Source organism: Periophthalmus magnuspinnatus, chromosome 19, assembly GCF_009829125.3.
Source record: "Periophthalmus magnuspinnatus isolate fPerMag1 chromosome 19, fPerMag1.2.pri, whole genome shotgun sequence".
In the NCBI taxonomy this organism is placed as follows: domain Eukaryota; kingdom Metazoa; phylum Chordata; class Actinopteri; order Gobiiformes; family Gobiidae; genus Periophthalmus; species Periophthalmus magnuspinnatus.
The window spans coordinates 9994294-10011722 of NC_047144.1; the positions used below are offsets into that span (position 1 = coordinate 9994294).

Genomic DNA, 17429 nt, shown 5'->3' on the forward strand with positions numbered 1-17429 from the left:
CCAAATAAAGACGTAAGCCACATAATGTTGTTAGTCTGCTGTTCATTTATTTAAAAACTACATGTTGTAATGCCAATTGTGCTTTGCTTTGAAAAAGCAAAAACAAAACAATGACTGAAGCTGGTGATTCTTTTCAGTGTTACAAGTCTTTCTTCGTGTCTATTTCTTTTAATTTAAAAACTACAGCGATTTCCACACGAGATTAACTGCAACATGCACAACAAAAAATATGAAAAAAACAAAGAAAAATAACACTACAGTGCATTATAAAGGCACCTGCTTCACAAAACACAGGCATTAGTACTATACAGTAGTTACATATCATGATGTCAGTAATGTAAATAATAAGCATTTCATTGTAAATCTAGATCAAATTGTACCATCAGTATCCAACAATATTACATTGACCTGTAGAGGGCGTTATACATTCAAGAGGTAACAACAAACTGCTATCTTTCTGCTCACTATTCACTCTATAGACTGCAAAATACATGTACATACAAAAACCTCTAACTAAAGGCAGTCCACTGTAAAACATGCTGTACTTGGTGGTACAAGTGGTTGGGGGGCGCGATAGGGACATAGGCTCAGAAATGCGTTTACGCTCTTTACATTGTCTCTTCACTTCAGCATAAAAAAAAGCTTTGTGCGTAAGTTTGCTGCATTTAAATAACATACGTTTCATTTCATCAACATGCTATTCTTTTTATCATTTTGCTTCATAAATAGATGAGAAACTGCATTGAAAATATGCAGGAATATTAAATTAAATTTGAGAAACTTCAAGCAGTGTTTTGACCAGTTTTAACATAAATATATATATTTTTTAATCACTTATTGCCAGAAATCTTTTCAGTCCATCATTACTTCTTACCCTCAATAGACATACAATTTGCCAACACAATAAACCTCAAAGCTGTCTTGGATTGGGTACTGTACAATCACAATGTGAGTGTTTTCCACCTCCAGTTCATCTGTTAAACTGCTCTTCATGTCATAATGTTATGCTAGGACCTTCTCCTATATATAATCTGCAGCTGTGTATCAAGAAGTAAACATGTAAAAAAGGAAGGCATACAGTTAACTGTAAATGTCTGGAGAGTGTATCATATAGACAACCTCTTATTGACCTCAAATGGCCTTAACAAACCTCCACTCTTCACGTACCTGCCTTATTCAGTCTAAATGGTGAAGGCGTTTGCTGAAGGTGTTGTGAGAGAAAATGCTTCCCCTGAAAGGCAGGACCAAACAGTTTTGGATTATGACATTTTCTGAATGGTGTAGAAAACTTATGAGAAAAGGTGCACTTCTATATGTTTTGAATGCACTTTGAAATAACTTGACTTTTGAAGATTAAACAGAGTTTACAAAGCAGCACTGGCAAATTTTGTATCAAAATATTAGTTTTCCCATGACCTATAATTGTACACATGAATTAAATTGAAAACATTGTTCATATTTAAACACAATTATTTTATACAGTACTAGAGTGAATAAAATATTTAACTACTTGTGTTTCTTTCAGTATGCATATTTTATATTCATCTTGTATTCATGGGTTTCAATCTCCTGTTTCTAGGCAACATTTTGAAAACTTTTTATCATTGAGATGATATCATTTTTTGTTTTTAAATTGTTAATTGCCATCGAAACCTTCCTCATTTTTCGTCATTCTGAAACCCATGGATAGCCAGGAGGCATCTTGCTGTGTTGATTAGGCTAGAAAAGTGATACAGTTGACCTGCTCGAGTACATTTGTGATATTAAAACCTTATGACTAACCGCTTCAGCTCTACATCTGTTTTTTGACTGGAACAAAAAAGGAAGACAGCTTCAAGTCCTTCTGCTAACAGCGGAGAGGTGTTAGCATGTCGCTTAAAGGCACTTCCTGGTAAAGCTTTCCAGAGTAGCACCTGGGATTGTTTCAGGAGGAACCAGAAGAAGCCCTTGATTGAAGATCAGGAGGACCATGTCCCATTCACAGTAAGGTGAAGGCTAAGATGTACTGAAGGAGTTTGTTACGGTTGGCCTGAGGTAGGAAGGTGTTGCTCAGCTCCAAAGTCGTAATCTTGTTCTCTTTACGCTCCTTTAGGACCTAGAACAGAACATAGTAGATTTTAGACAGGGTTTCAGATGACACCACAATATTTAACATTTAATGGAGATGGGGACGGGTAAAATTGAGATTGCTAATATGCAGACTTTTGTTGGTTAAAAAAGTTCAAGGAATGGAAGTGAAGCACTTTCCAATCATGTTATGAAATGTGAAATATAAATATTATAATTAATTATAATATATAATAAATATATAATATAATTATTTTTACACCCCAACCAAAAACCCTATACAATTCGATAAATTCACCCCAAGTTCCTTGAATGTCTTCACTGTATTCTTCACCAGATAGTGAGTTGCACTTTCACCTGCACAGGACAAAACAATGTTATTTTATACAATTTCTAGAAAGTCTAATCTAATAATTGTGAGATCCTAACTCACCGTAAGCTGCCACCCCCCTCTCGGTGCGTGTGAGCAGGTATTTGAAGAGCCGCAGCGTGTACTCAGATTCGGCCATGGGCTGACTCAGACTGTGGACAAAGATGGCCGCTCCACCGTAGGCCTCCAGGACGGGACTGAGGAGGCGCTGGAGGAACAAGAAGAACTCCTGATGCTCTGCCGAAATGCTCACCTGTTCACAGGAGAATAGAGAGGTTAGAGTGATAAGAGTATGCTCAAATTGAAGAGAAAATGACATGATAGAGTGTCTACAAGATTATATTAGATTTGTTGTTTTGAAAGTATGCAAAATTAGAAGATTGAGTATAAAGTTTATATAATTAAAATGAATACAGAAAAATGTAACAAACAAACTTGCTGTGTAATCTTCCAAACAAAGATATAGGTCAAGGCCTGCACTTTTTTGTTTTGGTTGCTATATTTATTTTAGCACAATACTTAAACTTGAACCAAGACATCTAGAGTACTATTTTAACACATTTCTTATTATTTTTCTTATAATTTTCTTACCATTATAAGTTAATTTAAAGATTTCTTTTTTCATTCACCTAATTGAAACTGTAACATAATGATTTGAGTCTCTGACCTTTAGGTAGCGTATTCTCTGCTCTTCACCAAAATCGCTGTCTTCATCTTCCTCGTCACTTCTCCAAGAAAGAGGCTCAGGAAATTTCTTGGGCCACGGCTCCTCGGTGGGACTTGGGCTCAGTTCTTCTTGATCCTCCTGAAAGATAAACATTAATTTAGCTTACATGTTTTTTTAATGGAAATGTTTGTTTCCGTTTTGACTGACCTCTGCCACGTACAGAACTCCATACTGGATGAGTCTATTCACGGCATCAAGGAAAACCTGGTAAATGGTCACACACGGCTGTGGGACAAGACACGGAAAATGTCATAGTTATGCTTGAAAAAATTACATATTACACAGTTAAATAATTACAAGCATTCACAATTTAATTGATTAGGCAATTCATGTGTAATTGTTATAAGCATTCTTTTAGCCTTTTTTTGCGGCCATCAAGTTTGTAATTAGCATACATACACACATACACACATACATATATTTTATAACACAATCAGATATAGAGATTTGCAGCTACAGTCACATGACATACAGTTTCACAACTTGAATTTGGTTTTGTATCTACCTTAATTTACCTAATTTAATCAGAACAGAAGGAAAAACTCACCGGTGCCACATTGACTTCATTGATGAGGAAGTGGGACAGTCCGGCAGCTTTTCGGATCAGTCGCTCCTGACTCAAGAGGAGGTTAAATGGGCTGTCCTGTATCTGAGACTCGGACTCCACCAAAAGCTCCCTCTGCAATGCCAGGATACTGCAGGCTGCATGAAAGAAGGATTTTATTTAGTACCATTTTGCCTGACTCATAGCATACCTGACCATGCCATTTTCTTAGTCAAATTAATTGAGCAAATCAAAAAGATTTCTACAGCCAAGAAAACACAAACCGCTCTGTCTTCTTATCAATATTTTTGTTTTTTTTAATGTGTTTTTCCAGAAATCTTGAAAAATCACTTAGGTAGACGTTACTATCCGAATGAAAGTATTTACCAATGATTGCATCGGGAATGAAGACATGAAACAGGCCATTGCTGTAGAAGTTGAGCTCAAAGAGGGCATTGACGGTTTGGCTGGGTGCAATAGTGAACTCTCCATTACGGTTTGAAGCACTGGTGACATTCACACAGTTGCCCAGCAGGTGAAGCGCTCTCATCACCACATCCTCTGAGTTCCCTGAAAAGCCGAGGTCAAAGTCCCGGGACAGGATCTCCTCCTTCATGTTAAAGAAGTCCTCCACCAGTTTGGACAGCACCACCCCCTGAGGAAGAATACATCTCATAAGTGTTATTACACATGGGCAGATGTGGAGTGGCTTGATGCTGTGTGTTTAAATAGTGTCACTACAACAAAATGTACTTGACCTATACACTTTTGCTTTTGGGTTTTTTCTTTTCTGATCCTCACTGTTTTTATTTTGTATTTTGTGCTGTGTTGTGCCATTGTGCCATTGTTATTTTTTTTTTATGTTCTATAAAAATAAATATAAATAAATCTATAAATGATAAAAAGCAATAGCTGTATTAACAATGGTGGTAGTAAAAGGAGTAAGGGTAGCAGCATAAGGTTAATTTGGTAAACTTCTAATAAATTTATAATGTTTGCACAAGGAACAACTAGGCTGGAGAATGATTTATTTAAAAAGAGTACATCCTGCATTTGGAGTACACAAGTAACCTATTGAGTTTTGAACTGTCCCATATTTTTCACTAATCCTGTAGGGGGCAGTAGCTCACTAGATTCTGTCTGTAGCAGGTGGAGTAGTCTGTCACACTGAGCCTAAAATATAAAACAGAACAAAGAATGTGTGGTTAATGTGGGCTTACCTGTCTGTGTCTGTAGAGCAGCAGACAGGCGACGATGTGTGTGGACATGATGGCAGATGATTTATTCGCCGCTGCAGAAGACAAGAGCCAGAGGATATCTTGTCAGTGAACAGATGGACTTTCATATTAGGATTAAGTCCCAAACACTGGGGACAAATTAAAAAATAAGATCAAAAACTTTAGATTTGACATTTACAGATGTAAAGGTTGAGCTAAAGTACAGGTGCATAAAAATTATAATGACCCAAATTCAGCTTTCTTCATTGTCATTACAGTTATTACTGCTAAAATGTTACTGTAATGTATTTTAATTATACATGTTTCCCATTTCATTAAAAACAATGCATTGTATGTTATCAATTGGACTGAAATGTAAACGGTACTGCAGTTATTATCTTCAGAGTTTCAGATTCTGTGCAAAAATGCATAACATGGTTGTTTGCATTAATCCTATTATATATATATATATATATATATATATATATATATATATATATATATATATATATATATATATATATATATATATATATATATATATATATATATATATATATATATATTACCTAAGGCACATCTAGAGTGTCCTTATGTTAGTACAATATTTCTAATTAACTTCTTTAATATGAATCTAAAGCATCTCAAGTATGTGTCACCGTTACCGAGGTTACTAGAGTTCATCCTCCTCCCTTGTCGTACAGGTTTGGGGTGTTCTACATTAGTGAACACTGGTGCTGCATTCCACCCCTGTCCTGCTTCCCCGTCCTCCCCTGCCTCCCATTGGCTAAAAACAACATGCCATCCTTCAGGAGGCTCTGTGATTGGTTCAGGGGTAAAAAAAAATGAAAATGTGGGAGAATGCAGTGGAGAGAGCTGGGGAGAACCGGTTTGTGTTGTGCTTTAAGTGATTAAAGGGATGCGAGGGGAGAAGACTGATGCAGAGATCAATTTCAATCAATGATTACATTGACAAACCACTGTGGTAGTGGTATGTGAAAGCTAATAAAAATTTAATCATAAACAAAAAGCTAGGGATGGTCCATTATAGATTTTTTTAAGCCAATATCCAATGTTTGTCTTGCTGCTATGGCTAATTATTGCTCCAATCAATTTTAAAAATGGTGTAATCAAAAGAGCATTTGATACAGTTTTGTTATGAATATAGGTGCTTGCTTTGGCCTACAAAACTGAAAACAAAGCCACAAAAATACAGTGGCTTTATAAATATGTAACCCAAAATATAACTATAACTAATGCACTAACATTAATGTCTATTTTTTACAGTGTTTAAATAAATGTACATTTTAAAGATCTTTTTCCATGATCAAGCAGCCCTGATACAAACATGTATAATGCATAATAGGCTGGTAAATGCTTATCACTAGAATAATGCATGGATTCAATGACAAAATGCATTTAGGTGTATCTTAATCTTACTGTAGAGAACATGCTTGGCCAGGTTAGTGATCAAGTGCCGTCTAAAGATCTCATCAGGCAGCTCTCTGTTGTCCTGCTCGTCACCTTCACCATCGAATGGCACCGCATCCGGTCTGAAAACAAAAATGGACACTCAGCACGGCCGCTACAGAGGCACTGTGCAAGCTTCTCATATTTTCACCGCTTCCAACAACTGACAATGCATTTCAGGTTTGTCCTTTATGCCGTCATTTGGGTAAAAAGTAAGTAAAATTGTTTGTTTTTGTTAATACATTTTTATATTCCCAACCAGGAAAGGCAAAAATTTTTTTTTTACTTATTTATCCTTCAAATAAAACAACTAAATTGATCTTTTTAAAACTTGATCTTAGTTTAAAAAATGACAAATAATGAACTATAACATTGTCAGGTTGTACTATGTATTTTACAATAAGATGCGCTACAAATAGAAATTGCATTTGTCAGCAGTATTGGTATTCAGTATCTGCTGAATGACATAACTGACTCCAGCTGCTGCAAATTCCTTATTGACTAAAAGCATTGAGTGACAATCAGTTGAAATAGATCCAGTTAAACTAGATTAGCCCTTGTTATAATAGATTCCCTGATGTTTATCGAGTTATCTGATGCGTTATTAGTATGTCAACTTTGAAAACAGTGCTTTCATCATAATACAAGACACAAGACACATGCAGGCATTAGAGACAGACGTCTAGATGGGCAGTGAATGTTTAAACATACTGGGCTGATATGATACTGGGCATCAGGGTGTGTTCCAGGGACATAGGAGGAGGGACATGCCGGCTGGTGTGAGTCTCCAGGTATTCCTAAAATGAACAAAAATACACACATTTAAGCCAATGTTATCATGTAAATTAAACGGTAAAATTCTCCTATATTTTTTTGCAAGTTACATTTCACTACATAAAACTTTGCTAAAATGTAGAACGTATTTCAAAATGACCTTGAGGGAGAATGGCTGAATGAAATCCACTCTGACACATCCATAGTTTTTCCTCAGCATCCTGAACACACCACACGCTATTCCCCACAAGCTCTCATTCTTTTTGGGTTTGCCCTGGAGAAAGAGAAAAGATAGGATAAATTAAGATGTTTATGATTATGAAGTTGTTACATTGCAAATTTAACGTCAAATTTTTGTTGAATTAAGTCCAAAAAGTAAAAATAAATCCTATCATTCTGCACACAATAACAGTGTCAAAGGTCTTACCAGCTGCTCACTGTTGTAGTTGCCTTCGATGATGCGGTCGTAAGAAATGCCCACCGGGACCACTAGCACGTCTGGGATGGTCCCTTTGCACAGAGTGTCCACCACGATGGACAACATGCCGGCCCGAGCTGGTAACACTTTACCACTGCGAGATCGAGTCCCCTCCAGGAAGACCTCCAAAAACTGCTGTTGCCTCAGTAACTCCTCTGTGTACTACGGACACACATAGTTATTCATAGGAGAATATAGAAGAGACCGTGCCTTTTTAAACTCAACACAAATAAACATCATATATTCTACAGACTATAGTAGGGCTGGGTGATATAGTGAGAAAAAATAATTGTAATCTCATTCCTGTCACAATCTCAAATATCCTTGTATTTTTCTCTTCAACGTAGATCTATTTTCAAAATAAGACACTTTCTCCCACAGCTATTGGTCAGCCTCAACTAAGCTCTAAGCGAGTGACATTTCTGAACTTTCACAAGAAGGCAGATGACTTTAGTTACCTCTTAGATATATACTTATACTATCATAAGTTTACAAAATCAAAATGTTGATCGGCTCCAAGAAAATGGTTATATAAGCATATTAACTTAACATATTGCCCACCCTTAGACTATATTCAGACTGGATACAAGTCTACAGTGAGTGAACTATTTGACCCTCATAAAAGAACTGGGCTCAGGCCAAAAGCCGTGCTGCCTGACACCTCAGGTGGCTCGGAAAATACACACAGCTGCTCTTTGCTTAGACAATTTTTACAAAACAACATCCTGAAATAACTTGTTGGTTAGAACAGTTTAGTTTGAGCATTGGATTGGATTTGAGCTGGTGTTAAATGATTTGTCTATTTATCTTTGAGCTAGTCTTTTTTAAACTATTTAAAACAGAAAAAAACAAACTACACTTCTTGTTTTTGAAGATGACAAGCTACTGCGTGAAGAAAACCACTCGTGTTTAGTAAAAACTAGAATGTTCGGTTCCTCTATTTATATTTGACAAAGTAACAAAGTCATACAAACTTACTGCATGTAAAAGAGACCTGTACAAAACATCTTTCTTCCCATTATTTGTCTCCTCCATTCTCCTACGAATGAAAAATCCTCCCAGTTTACGAATAAGGGTGCTGAAAGTAAATTAATTAATCATAGCATCATCATATTAAATTAAATTGATATAAATATCATAAAATGCACTATGTATTTTGCTGGCTGCGTCTGCTACTATCACTTTGCCTGGAATGTTCCACAGTGTGCCAGTAAAATGATCTCCATGGAGACAAGCAAGTGACATCAAGGAAAGTTACGGCTCAGATATATGGTGAGACAAGCCTGTCTACAGTTAAACTGCTAGATGAATGTTTGTTACTGTATTTTTTGGCAATAAAATCAATTAAGCTTAATGTCTGACACATTAACATTTCAGACAACGTGATAACATCTTAGACCCCTCACCAGAAACGTTACATGGTGCACCAATATCACATGGACTCTGGGATTTTCAGGTGACTCTCAGTACTGTATTGACAGCTTAGTACATATTAAACCAAATGTGATAATTTTACCTGAGAATGGGCATGCTCAAGTTGTTGCCAGCTGCGATGTGTGGAGCTTTAACGTTATGACAGAATAGGATCAGCGTTATGAGCAGGTAGTCGATGTGCGATTTGTGCACCGGGAGGAAGACCATGGGCACGTTCTGCTGTAAGGACAAAACCACATCATTTAATTCAGAAATTGAATAGATCAAAGTGAGTAAATATAACTCAGAAATATGTAATTTATTAACATATTGAGTGACCTCTGAAGCAGCTTTCTTGACCATTTCTAGTTGGCCCTTGTGGATCTGAATGCTCCAGAAGAAACCATTGAAGAGCCTTAGTAGCACCCATCCAGTCAGCCTAAACAAAAATTGATGCTATCAGTAGAATGTAAAATGGTGTGATTTTTGTGTTTGTCAATTTGTGAAATACCTGATAAAAACAGGTGAAACATTGGCCACCATTTCTTGGAGGAAAGAACGGGCTTTTTGCTTCACTTTTTTGGCAGCTGCAGATGAGTTAGCAGCATCCATCTCTGAAGCTACCTCCACGATAGCACTCTCCACTCTAAAGACACAAAACAACAACAACAAATATATACAAATGGCAATAATTCAGCACTCGGTATGTAAATATGGGCCAATGGTAGGATACATGAGTATTAACTAGATAACACATTTTTTTAATGTAATATGTGATGATCCTTCATAGTATGTATACTGATGGTATACCTCTAGTCACCAGAGACCAGAGAATTTGATCAAGCTCTGACCTTCATTTGCATCATACCAGTTATCCACATAATTTACATGTATTTTGACTACAAAGTAACCAAAGAAACAAAACCATGATTGAAAAAAATGGGAGGGATTCACTTTTCGCTATATAACACCAAATTGACTCTTATGAACTTTAAGTCATGTTAGAATGGTGTTACCTCCTAAAAAACATACCTGGAGTTGTGTTTTGTTTCATAGATAACCCTGTATTATATGTCTGTCTACATCCAAAGCTCAGAATGCTCTGTTCCACCTGGTGCTGTCATGAACCAGTAGTTTTCAAGTTAACAGCTACCTTTTACCTTTGATTCAGTAGAGACGGGCAATTCCAGGGCTGAACTCATCCAAATGATTCTAGTGAAGGTGTATAGAGTTTAAAAACATATTGGAGTACTTGAGAAGGTGGAACAGAGAAGAACTCCGCCTACAAAACACAACTCCAAGTATGTTTTGAAACAACATTATAACATAGATGAGAAAATTGCCTAATATGGGCCGTTTCAATGTCATTCGTTGCTGTGTTTTGTCTGTACTTATGCGAAGTTTTTTTTCTAAATTGTGTTTTTATTTTTTAATGCTCTGTTAACAGGTGTACAATTATAAGAATACAAATTAACTCAACTAAATTTCGGCTACACCATCATAAAATTGAATGAATTAATGGGAACTTTTTGAACCCATGTATGTTTAGTATATAGGTAACATGTAAAGCCAGGCCTTTGTGACATGTATTGGGTTACACTGACACGTACCTGCTGTTGTTGAGCACATTGTCCACCACATTTCTGGGGAACATGTCCTTATTCACATCTCTTTCCATGACAAACAGCACATAGCTCAGCCTGCGTGCTAACCAGCCCCTCTGCCTATACACAAAGAAAATACGACATTACATTATATTAACAACCCTGGTCTAACATAGCTTAAAATGCTGAAGCCATCTTGTTTGGCCTCTTGAATTCAGTGACTGGTGTCATCTAACAAACAGTTTGAATAATTCAGACGTCTAGCTTTCCACTGAACAAGAGGCATTTATTATACACAGGTCAGGTTGTTGGGTAGACTTGTTCCTTCAAGCACCTAAATGACTGACTGGGCCGTGTAATTTTACAGCTGTCAGAAGCAGAGGTGTGAGAGAGAAGTGGAAGACAACCATGAACAGGAAGTTTGAAAATTTTAGACAGACAGTTTATTCCCTGTGTTTGGTTTATAGTGATGGGACAAGATTTTGTGTCACATTGAATTATCGCGCAAGATAAAATTGCCAGAAGGTAGTGCTTGTCCCATCCCTACTGGTTTATTATTAGCCCAGTGTCAAGTTTGTTCTAGAGAGATGATCTAATAATCTGTATATAAGGTAACAGACCGTAAACAGAACAATGAACTGAGAAATCGTCATCTATAAAAAACATCACACAACAATTGCTTCATGGGACTAACACCAAGCCACCGATTGCAATGATAAAGACGTGGTGCCTGTATTAACCTTAAACTCATATAATCTCCTACTGTTACTGCAGAGGTACCGTAAATTTCGGACTACAGAGCGCACCTTGATATAAGCCGCACCAGCTAAATTTGAAGAGAAAATCAATTTTGTACATATATAAGCCGCACCTGAATAAAAGCCGCAGGTTTTCATATTGTAACATGAGATATTTACACAGAAAGACGGTGCACCGACACGCTTTTTTTAAACTGTGCCTGAAAATTGGAACCAACACGACAACAACACGGGATGAACACATCTGCAGGTTTAGAAAATAAAGCTGCACCAACACGGAAAATCTGCTTTTATTTCCTCTGAAAACTTTTGCCGTCTTTTTACATTGACCAAGTTGGATTCATTGATGTCGAGCTTACGTGCAGTGGCTCTATTTCAGGGGTCGGCAACTCGCGGCTCCGGAGCCGTATGCGCCTCTTTCAGCCTTATACTGCGGCTCTGCGTGGCTTGGGAACTGACACACACACAGCTCACAGTCCTGCGTAAAGAGCCCTGATTTTCAGACGCTGTGCACAGGGGTCAGGAGCAACTTTGGCCCGTCCCTAATGACACACTAATAAGCTCGTCCGTAGATGTATCATGAAAATCCTGCTGGAAGTCGCCACAGAAATCTATTTGATGTAGTGATAAGTTTATTATCTGCTCTTGTCTCCGCGGTGACGTATCACGTATAACACATCAGACACGACGCACAAAAGTAGAGCCACAAGCGAGTGAAAATGAGCCAAAACAAAAGTCTTTGGAGATCTTTTTAACAAAGGGGAAAAGGACAACTGAGGAGCCAGAAGAGGAGACTACGACCTCCAAGAAAAAGAAAGATAAATTTAACAGACAATGCCTACTTAAAATCTGGGTTTGTCGCTACAGGTGACTCACGCACAGAGTCCGCTCTACGTAACATACGGGAAAAGCAAATAAGGCAATGAAACCTTCAAAACTGCTTTGGCACATGGAGAATAAGCACCTGGGATTAAATGATACGCTACGAGTTTTTTTGTTGTTTTTTTAAAGAAACTGCGGAGTAGAGTAGACATAATCACATAATCAGCGCGATGCATGATGCAGCGGTTTGGTGAGTTGTATTTTTTTAATGCACTTAAGTTGTTTTTGCCATATTTATCTGCCACGTGTAGAAGGCTTGTCCGTGAAAGTAAAACCTACATTATTCCGTTACATTATTGTTATTATACAGTGTTATCTTCATTTTAGATGTCAAAAAGTATTTGCGGCTCCCAGTGTTTTATTTTATGTGGAAAGTGGGTCCAAATGGCTCTTTGCGTGTTAAAGGCCGACCCCTGCTCTGTTTCCTTTCTGTTTCTTTATCTTAAAAACTGCATCATATCCATTTCATGATGCGCAAAATGATCGTTCAAAATCAAAACTAGTGAATTCTTCAGAGCAGAATCTTTCCCCACGTCTGTCTCACTTTTACGTTTACAGCTAGAGAGCGCCCCCCAGGGGCCGTTATCCAGTAAAATTCCATATATAAGCCGCACTGCTGTAAAAGCCGCAGGGTTCAAAGCGTGGAAAAAAAGTAGCGGCTTATAATCCGAAATTTACGGTATATACTCATTCACAAAACAATTTCACCTACACTGATAAACTGTGCTCGTTATTTCAATATAACACAAAATACCTGTCTGTACACGGCCATCTGAATTCACACCTAAATTATAAAACATTCAACATCTCTTTCATAGGTCAGTTTTGTACCTGGTGTGTGTCTCGTTGATGTAGATGACATTACGCAGCCCCAGAGAAGGAATGCTCGTGTTGAACAGTCTCTCCTATAACACAAACAGAAAGAACATTAGGATCAATCAATGTTAACTTTGATTGTCTGAAGGTGAACTGTACATTCATATAAACAGTCAAAATATTAAAATCCTTATGAGTATAATGAGTGAAGAGGTTTTACTGAGACTAAAAACAATTATCAAAAAGAGCCTGGTGAAAGTGCAAGGAATATCAGTCTAGAAGAATGTCATTTTGGCATTAACTTTGTAGATGGACAATGTGCTCCTGTAAAGATCATTTACATAATATTGAGTAATTCATACAGTATTTGTCATGTTAATCTTTTAATCAAATATGGTATTGTCACTTTTATTGATCTTTAATAAAAGGAAAATAATAGATTTAAATAGGGTGAACATTTCTTTTTTTAGTGTTGAGGTGCAGGGCCTGTTTCAGATGCGATTTCTATCTCTACTGTTATCCGAGCTAGGTATTAATGCACAAGGAGTACACATGTAACACTTTATAACTTTTAATTTGGATACAACACAAGCGGCACAAATATTCACTTTATCTTGCAGCTATCAGTTCCCATGACAGACTGAGCTCAAGGAAGCACATATCCTCATGTTAAAGTTAATTAGTTTTGGTGTAACTTTACCCAGCTCTGTGGTGTACAGGAGTGGCAGCAGCGTCCTACAAAGGGCCTCTTTCTGTTGAGTAGACCCTCCTTCCACGTGCTCGTCACACAGCGCAAAACAGATGGGCTGGTGCTACGGTCCTGTTACACACACAACACTATTACTAAGGGCTGAAATTTATATCAACATAAGACTAGACAAGGATGAGCTATTTTAGTTAAGCTGGAACATTTTTTTTGCTAATATTCAATTGTGACTTTTCTAAATAATATTGATCTTGAAGGAAGTCTGACGTATGAATTGCTCAACTAATAGAGGAATCTCATGCATTTCAGAACATGTTTGTAGCCTTGCAGGGTTAATGGGCTTATTCAAATTAGGACAGCTTGATATTTTGTTATCAGAGTGTTACTCTAAAGGCAATTTGCTAACTGCATAGTATTGTCTGATTAATAATCTCACAATGGGTAAATTGTACTCTCTTAATAGCACTTAATATACAATAAAATGCAAGAGGCAAGAACATCATATGTGCATGCAATTGCTATCAAAAGTATAAATCAGGGAAAAGATAAAATAAAAGCCATCACTGCCAAAACACTGAGAATACGTTACACAATAATAAGCAGGGCAATGATTATTCGACCCAAAGTCTGACACTGACCGAGTCCTCATTGGGGTGCTTCCAGTGGTTGCACCACTGCTCGCCGCTGTTCACCTGCAGCAGGAGGCCGTCTGACAGCTCCATGACTCCAGAGAGCAGGCCCCACTAACTGCTCAGCTGAAAATATAAAACAAACGTAATTATTCATGCTTTGTTTTTAATCAAGTTTAAGTAATTTTGCTATACAGCTTAGTTTTCTGAAGCATTCTTTTTTTATGTTAATCATTTTTGACAAGATGCGTAATGAACCATTTATACAGGCCGAGCAAAACATATTGCATTCAAACTTAAAATATCTTGAGTCCATTTTGGCAAAACCCATTTCTTTACACAATAGTGCCTCATTGTTAGTTTTATTTATTTTAAGCCGGATGCCCTACCAGATATGACGTTCTCTCTTATGTTGACTATTTAACGTCACTTGGAGCTTTGGTTATAAGTTTGATGTTTTGTAAAGCCAAGAGAGATTAACCATCTTGAATACATTAAGGGTAAGGTTGCATTGTTTTACCAAGAACTGGCATAGTCCTGACCAAACCTGCCAAGGATGGCTCTTTACACGCCCAAATACTGAAAGAGTAAAGTCACTCCTTTCTTTCTTAATGCCAATTGAGCAACACAGATATTAACACTGAATACAGTATTTCTTTGTGTTTCCTGCAGCAGTACATCAGGCATGTCCAAACTGTGACCCGGGGGCCAAATGCAGCCAAATCTTGGCCCTCAAGCTTCCAGTTGAATCGACCCATGTTACCTTTAAACAGTACTTTTTACTGTATTCTTCTGAAAATCTACTTTAACTAGCATATCAAATATTTAATGTGTCCCATTGAGGATGTAAGTATGAATAAAGATCTAGTGGTTCAGTCTAACTTGTAATAATAACACAGTATTCACTATATTGGCGACGAGTCTATGGCCCTCAACGTGCCCTCAGCTTTGTCTGTATTTTTATATGTGGCTCTTTATGAGAAAAGTTTGGACACCCCTGCAGTACATGAATCAGTTGAGTATTTTAATATATATTTTGAATAACCTACTGCTGTTAAATTAGGTTATTGATTTATCGACTTCTGATTTGAAGAATACTTATCTTCCCATCAACGTTCTAGGAAACAGCACTCCCATGAATTTGGAGTGACTCACATTTATGAATGAAAGTGCTCACACCCAATGCAGTGCGTCTGTTGGATAATGGACTGCACGCAACAGCTTTTCAGGAACATGCAGCGAGGGGGCATTCATGTTTTTAGACACACATATACCTGGCTCAGTGTGAGTAGTGGTCTTTATGAATGGATGCCCTTTGAGCCATTGTCCCGTTGTTGAACTGATGCTAATAGGTGAAACGCACACTGATGAGGCTTCTGGGTTTTCAACGGGTCAGTGACCGAAAGTACCTCTCAGTGGAGTGATCACGGCGGGGCAAATGGGGAGAGTTTAAACCTTTGTACTTTCTAATCTTAGACTGGAAAATGTGTTGATAATAATGCAGATTAGGACTTGCTTTTGTTGCAGTTCTGACGATAACCAAGTATACAGTCAATGGTTTTGCCCTCCACTGTTTAAAGCCAGTAAAAGGCAATGAGCATCCATGTAATACCCAAATAAGATAACGAATATTTCACCAAAACACGGGCAGTAGGTTAATCCGTCTCATACACACAGCCTTGTCTGCGGTAAGCGGGTCATACACTACTAGAGTGACAGATGGCCGCGCAGACAACAATAGCGCACTGACCGAGCAATCTGGCCAGCGTGTTGTGTTTGTCCAGTGGGGATTCTCATCACTTACACTACCACAATTATAAGCCTCAGTGATGAATAAACACAGCTGAATGGCGCTGCACTTAACAAGCACATGAGGAAATGGAAAATTGGACTACAATCAGTGACCCGAACGCGCCTTTACGCAGCGCTCACGCTTTCAATGAAACCCAATTTAGCCTGACCTTATGCGCAAGGGGCTAGTGCTTAACATTGAATGAGGACCACTCGAACTTCAATGTCACTGCACTGCCGTATAAACGATGTAATTAGAGCTATATTGTGTGGTTAAATGAGGCGAATAGTGTCGATATCACGACCGCAAGCCTCTTAACACAAATCCACGTCTTTCAACTAAAACACAAGGCGGAATAGTCGTTTATTTAGCACAGATCGAGTCGCATTTAGCATTAGCTTTGCGGCTTGTTCGAGTTAGATCGTCATCGCTTACCTCTAATATAGTGTTACGCTGACTCATATCTCAGAAATCACAAAGTCCACACGAATGTTCGGTACTGCAGCACGGGCCCGGTTTCATTCACCGGTGCCTGGTCGTGTTGAGTGGACTGGACACGGCTCCTCCATGCAGCAGAGGAGTGTGACAGACCAGGAGAGAGCGCTGATGTTTTGGTCGGCAGGCGGCAACGGAAAGACGTTGGCACAGTTACATCTTCGGCCAGCAGAGAGCGCTAGAGACGGATAAAAGCCAAAATCATGTACAGTATGTCAGTCGATTTTTATAACAGATCCACCACACCACCCTTGGAAGTATAATAAGATCATATTATAGATACATTATAGAGCTAAAACACAGATACATTTTACTTAAACAGTAGACATGAGCAATATAGAATCTTCTGATGCTTTGTTTCCATGTGGATATGTATACCCCATATATGAACAGTAGTCTCAGACAACTCTTACCCGTTTTCATTTTTTCTCTAAATCATTTTGAATTGGTTGCAAAAAAGTGGCATGAAAATAACATAATAGTATAATTATTTGAGTATTGTAATATTAACAGCTGAAAAAAAAAACAACAATCGTGAAGACTGAGCGTCACCTAACGGACATTTTTAGCATTACACTATTGTGGACCGTACTACTATATTTCCAGATGGGGGGGGCATGGATTTACTTTTTATGTTCAGGCCTATATTTCCGTGCTTCTAACATTATCTTTAAAGCCGTTTTCACA

The 17429-nt window shown here is 37.8% G+C and overlaps 1 protein-coding gene across 2 annotated transcripts; it reads right to left on the reverse strand.

Moving 5' to 3' along the window:
* Nucleotides 1-25: 25 nt before the first annotated feature.
* Nucleotides 26-16919, reverse strand: gpam (glycerol-3-phosphate acyltransferase, mitochondrial). 2 transcript variants are annotated; one of them, XM_033984777.2, is made up of 21 exons: nucleotides 16683-16919; nucleotides 14465-14581; nucleotides 13821-13940; nucleotides 13136-13209; nucleotides 10671-10784; nucleotides 9572-9706; nucleotides 9400-9499; nucleotides 9164-9300; nucleotides 8626-8725; nucleotides 7597-7809; nucleotides 7330-7443; nucleotides 7107-7192; nucleotides 6366-6478; nucleotides 4929-4999; nucleotides 4096-4363; nucleotides 3712-3866; nucleotides 3312-3389; nucleotides 3105-3242; nucleotides 2501-2690; nucleotides 2366-2424; nucleotides 26-2095 (listed from the first exon to the last, which is right to left on the reverse strand). In XM_033984777.2, the coding sequence occupies exons 2-21, from the start codon at nucleotides 14546-14548 to the stop codon at nucleotides 1979-1981; spliced, it is 2466 nt and encodes an 821-aa protein (XP_033840668.1). In that variant the 5' UTR covers nucleotides 14549-14581; nucleotides 16683-16919; the 3' UTR covers nucleotides 26-1978. The 2 variants fall into 2 exon arrangements, with proteins under 2 accessions (XP_033840668.1, XP_033840670.1); XM_033984779.2 differs by having other exon boundaries at nucleotides 9164-9297; nucleotides 16683-16881.
* Between the last annotated feature and the right edge of the window lie 510 nt (nucleotides 16920-17429).

Excerpts from the sequence above, each read along its gene's own strand:
- gpam (XM_033984777.2), bottom strand. The coding sequence starts at position 14,548 with ATGGAGCTGTCAGACGGCCTCCTGCTGCAGGTGAACAGCGGCGAGCAG. Across the intron at positions 8,726-9,163 it reads TTGAGCATGCCCATTCTCAG|CACCCTTATTCGTAAACTGG; the intron begins GTAAAATTATCA and ends ATTTACTTTCAG. Across the intron at positions 4,364-4,928 it reads TGCTCTACAGACACAGACAG|GGGGTGGTGCTGTCCAAACT; the intron begins GTAAGCCCACAT and ends ATTCTTCCTCAG.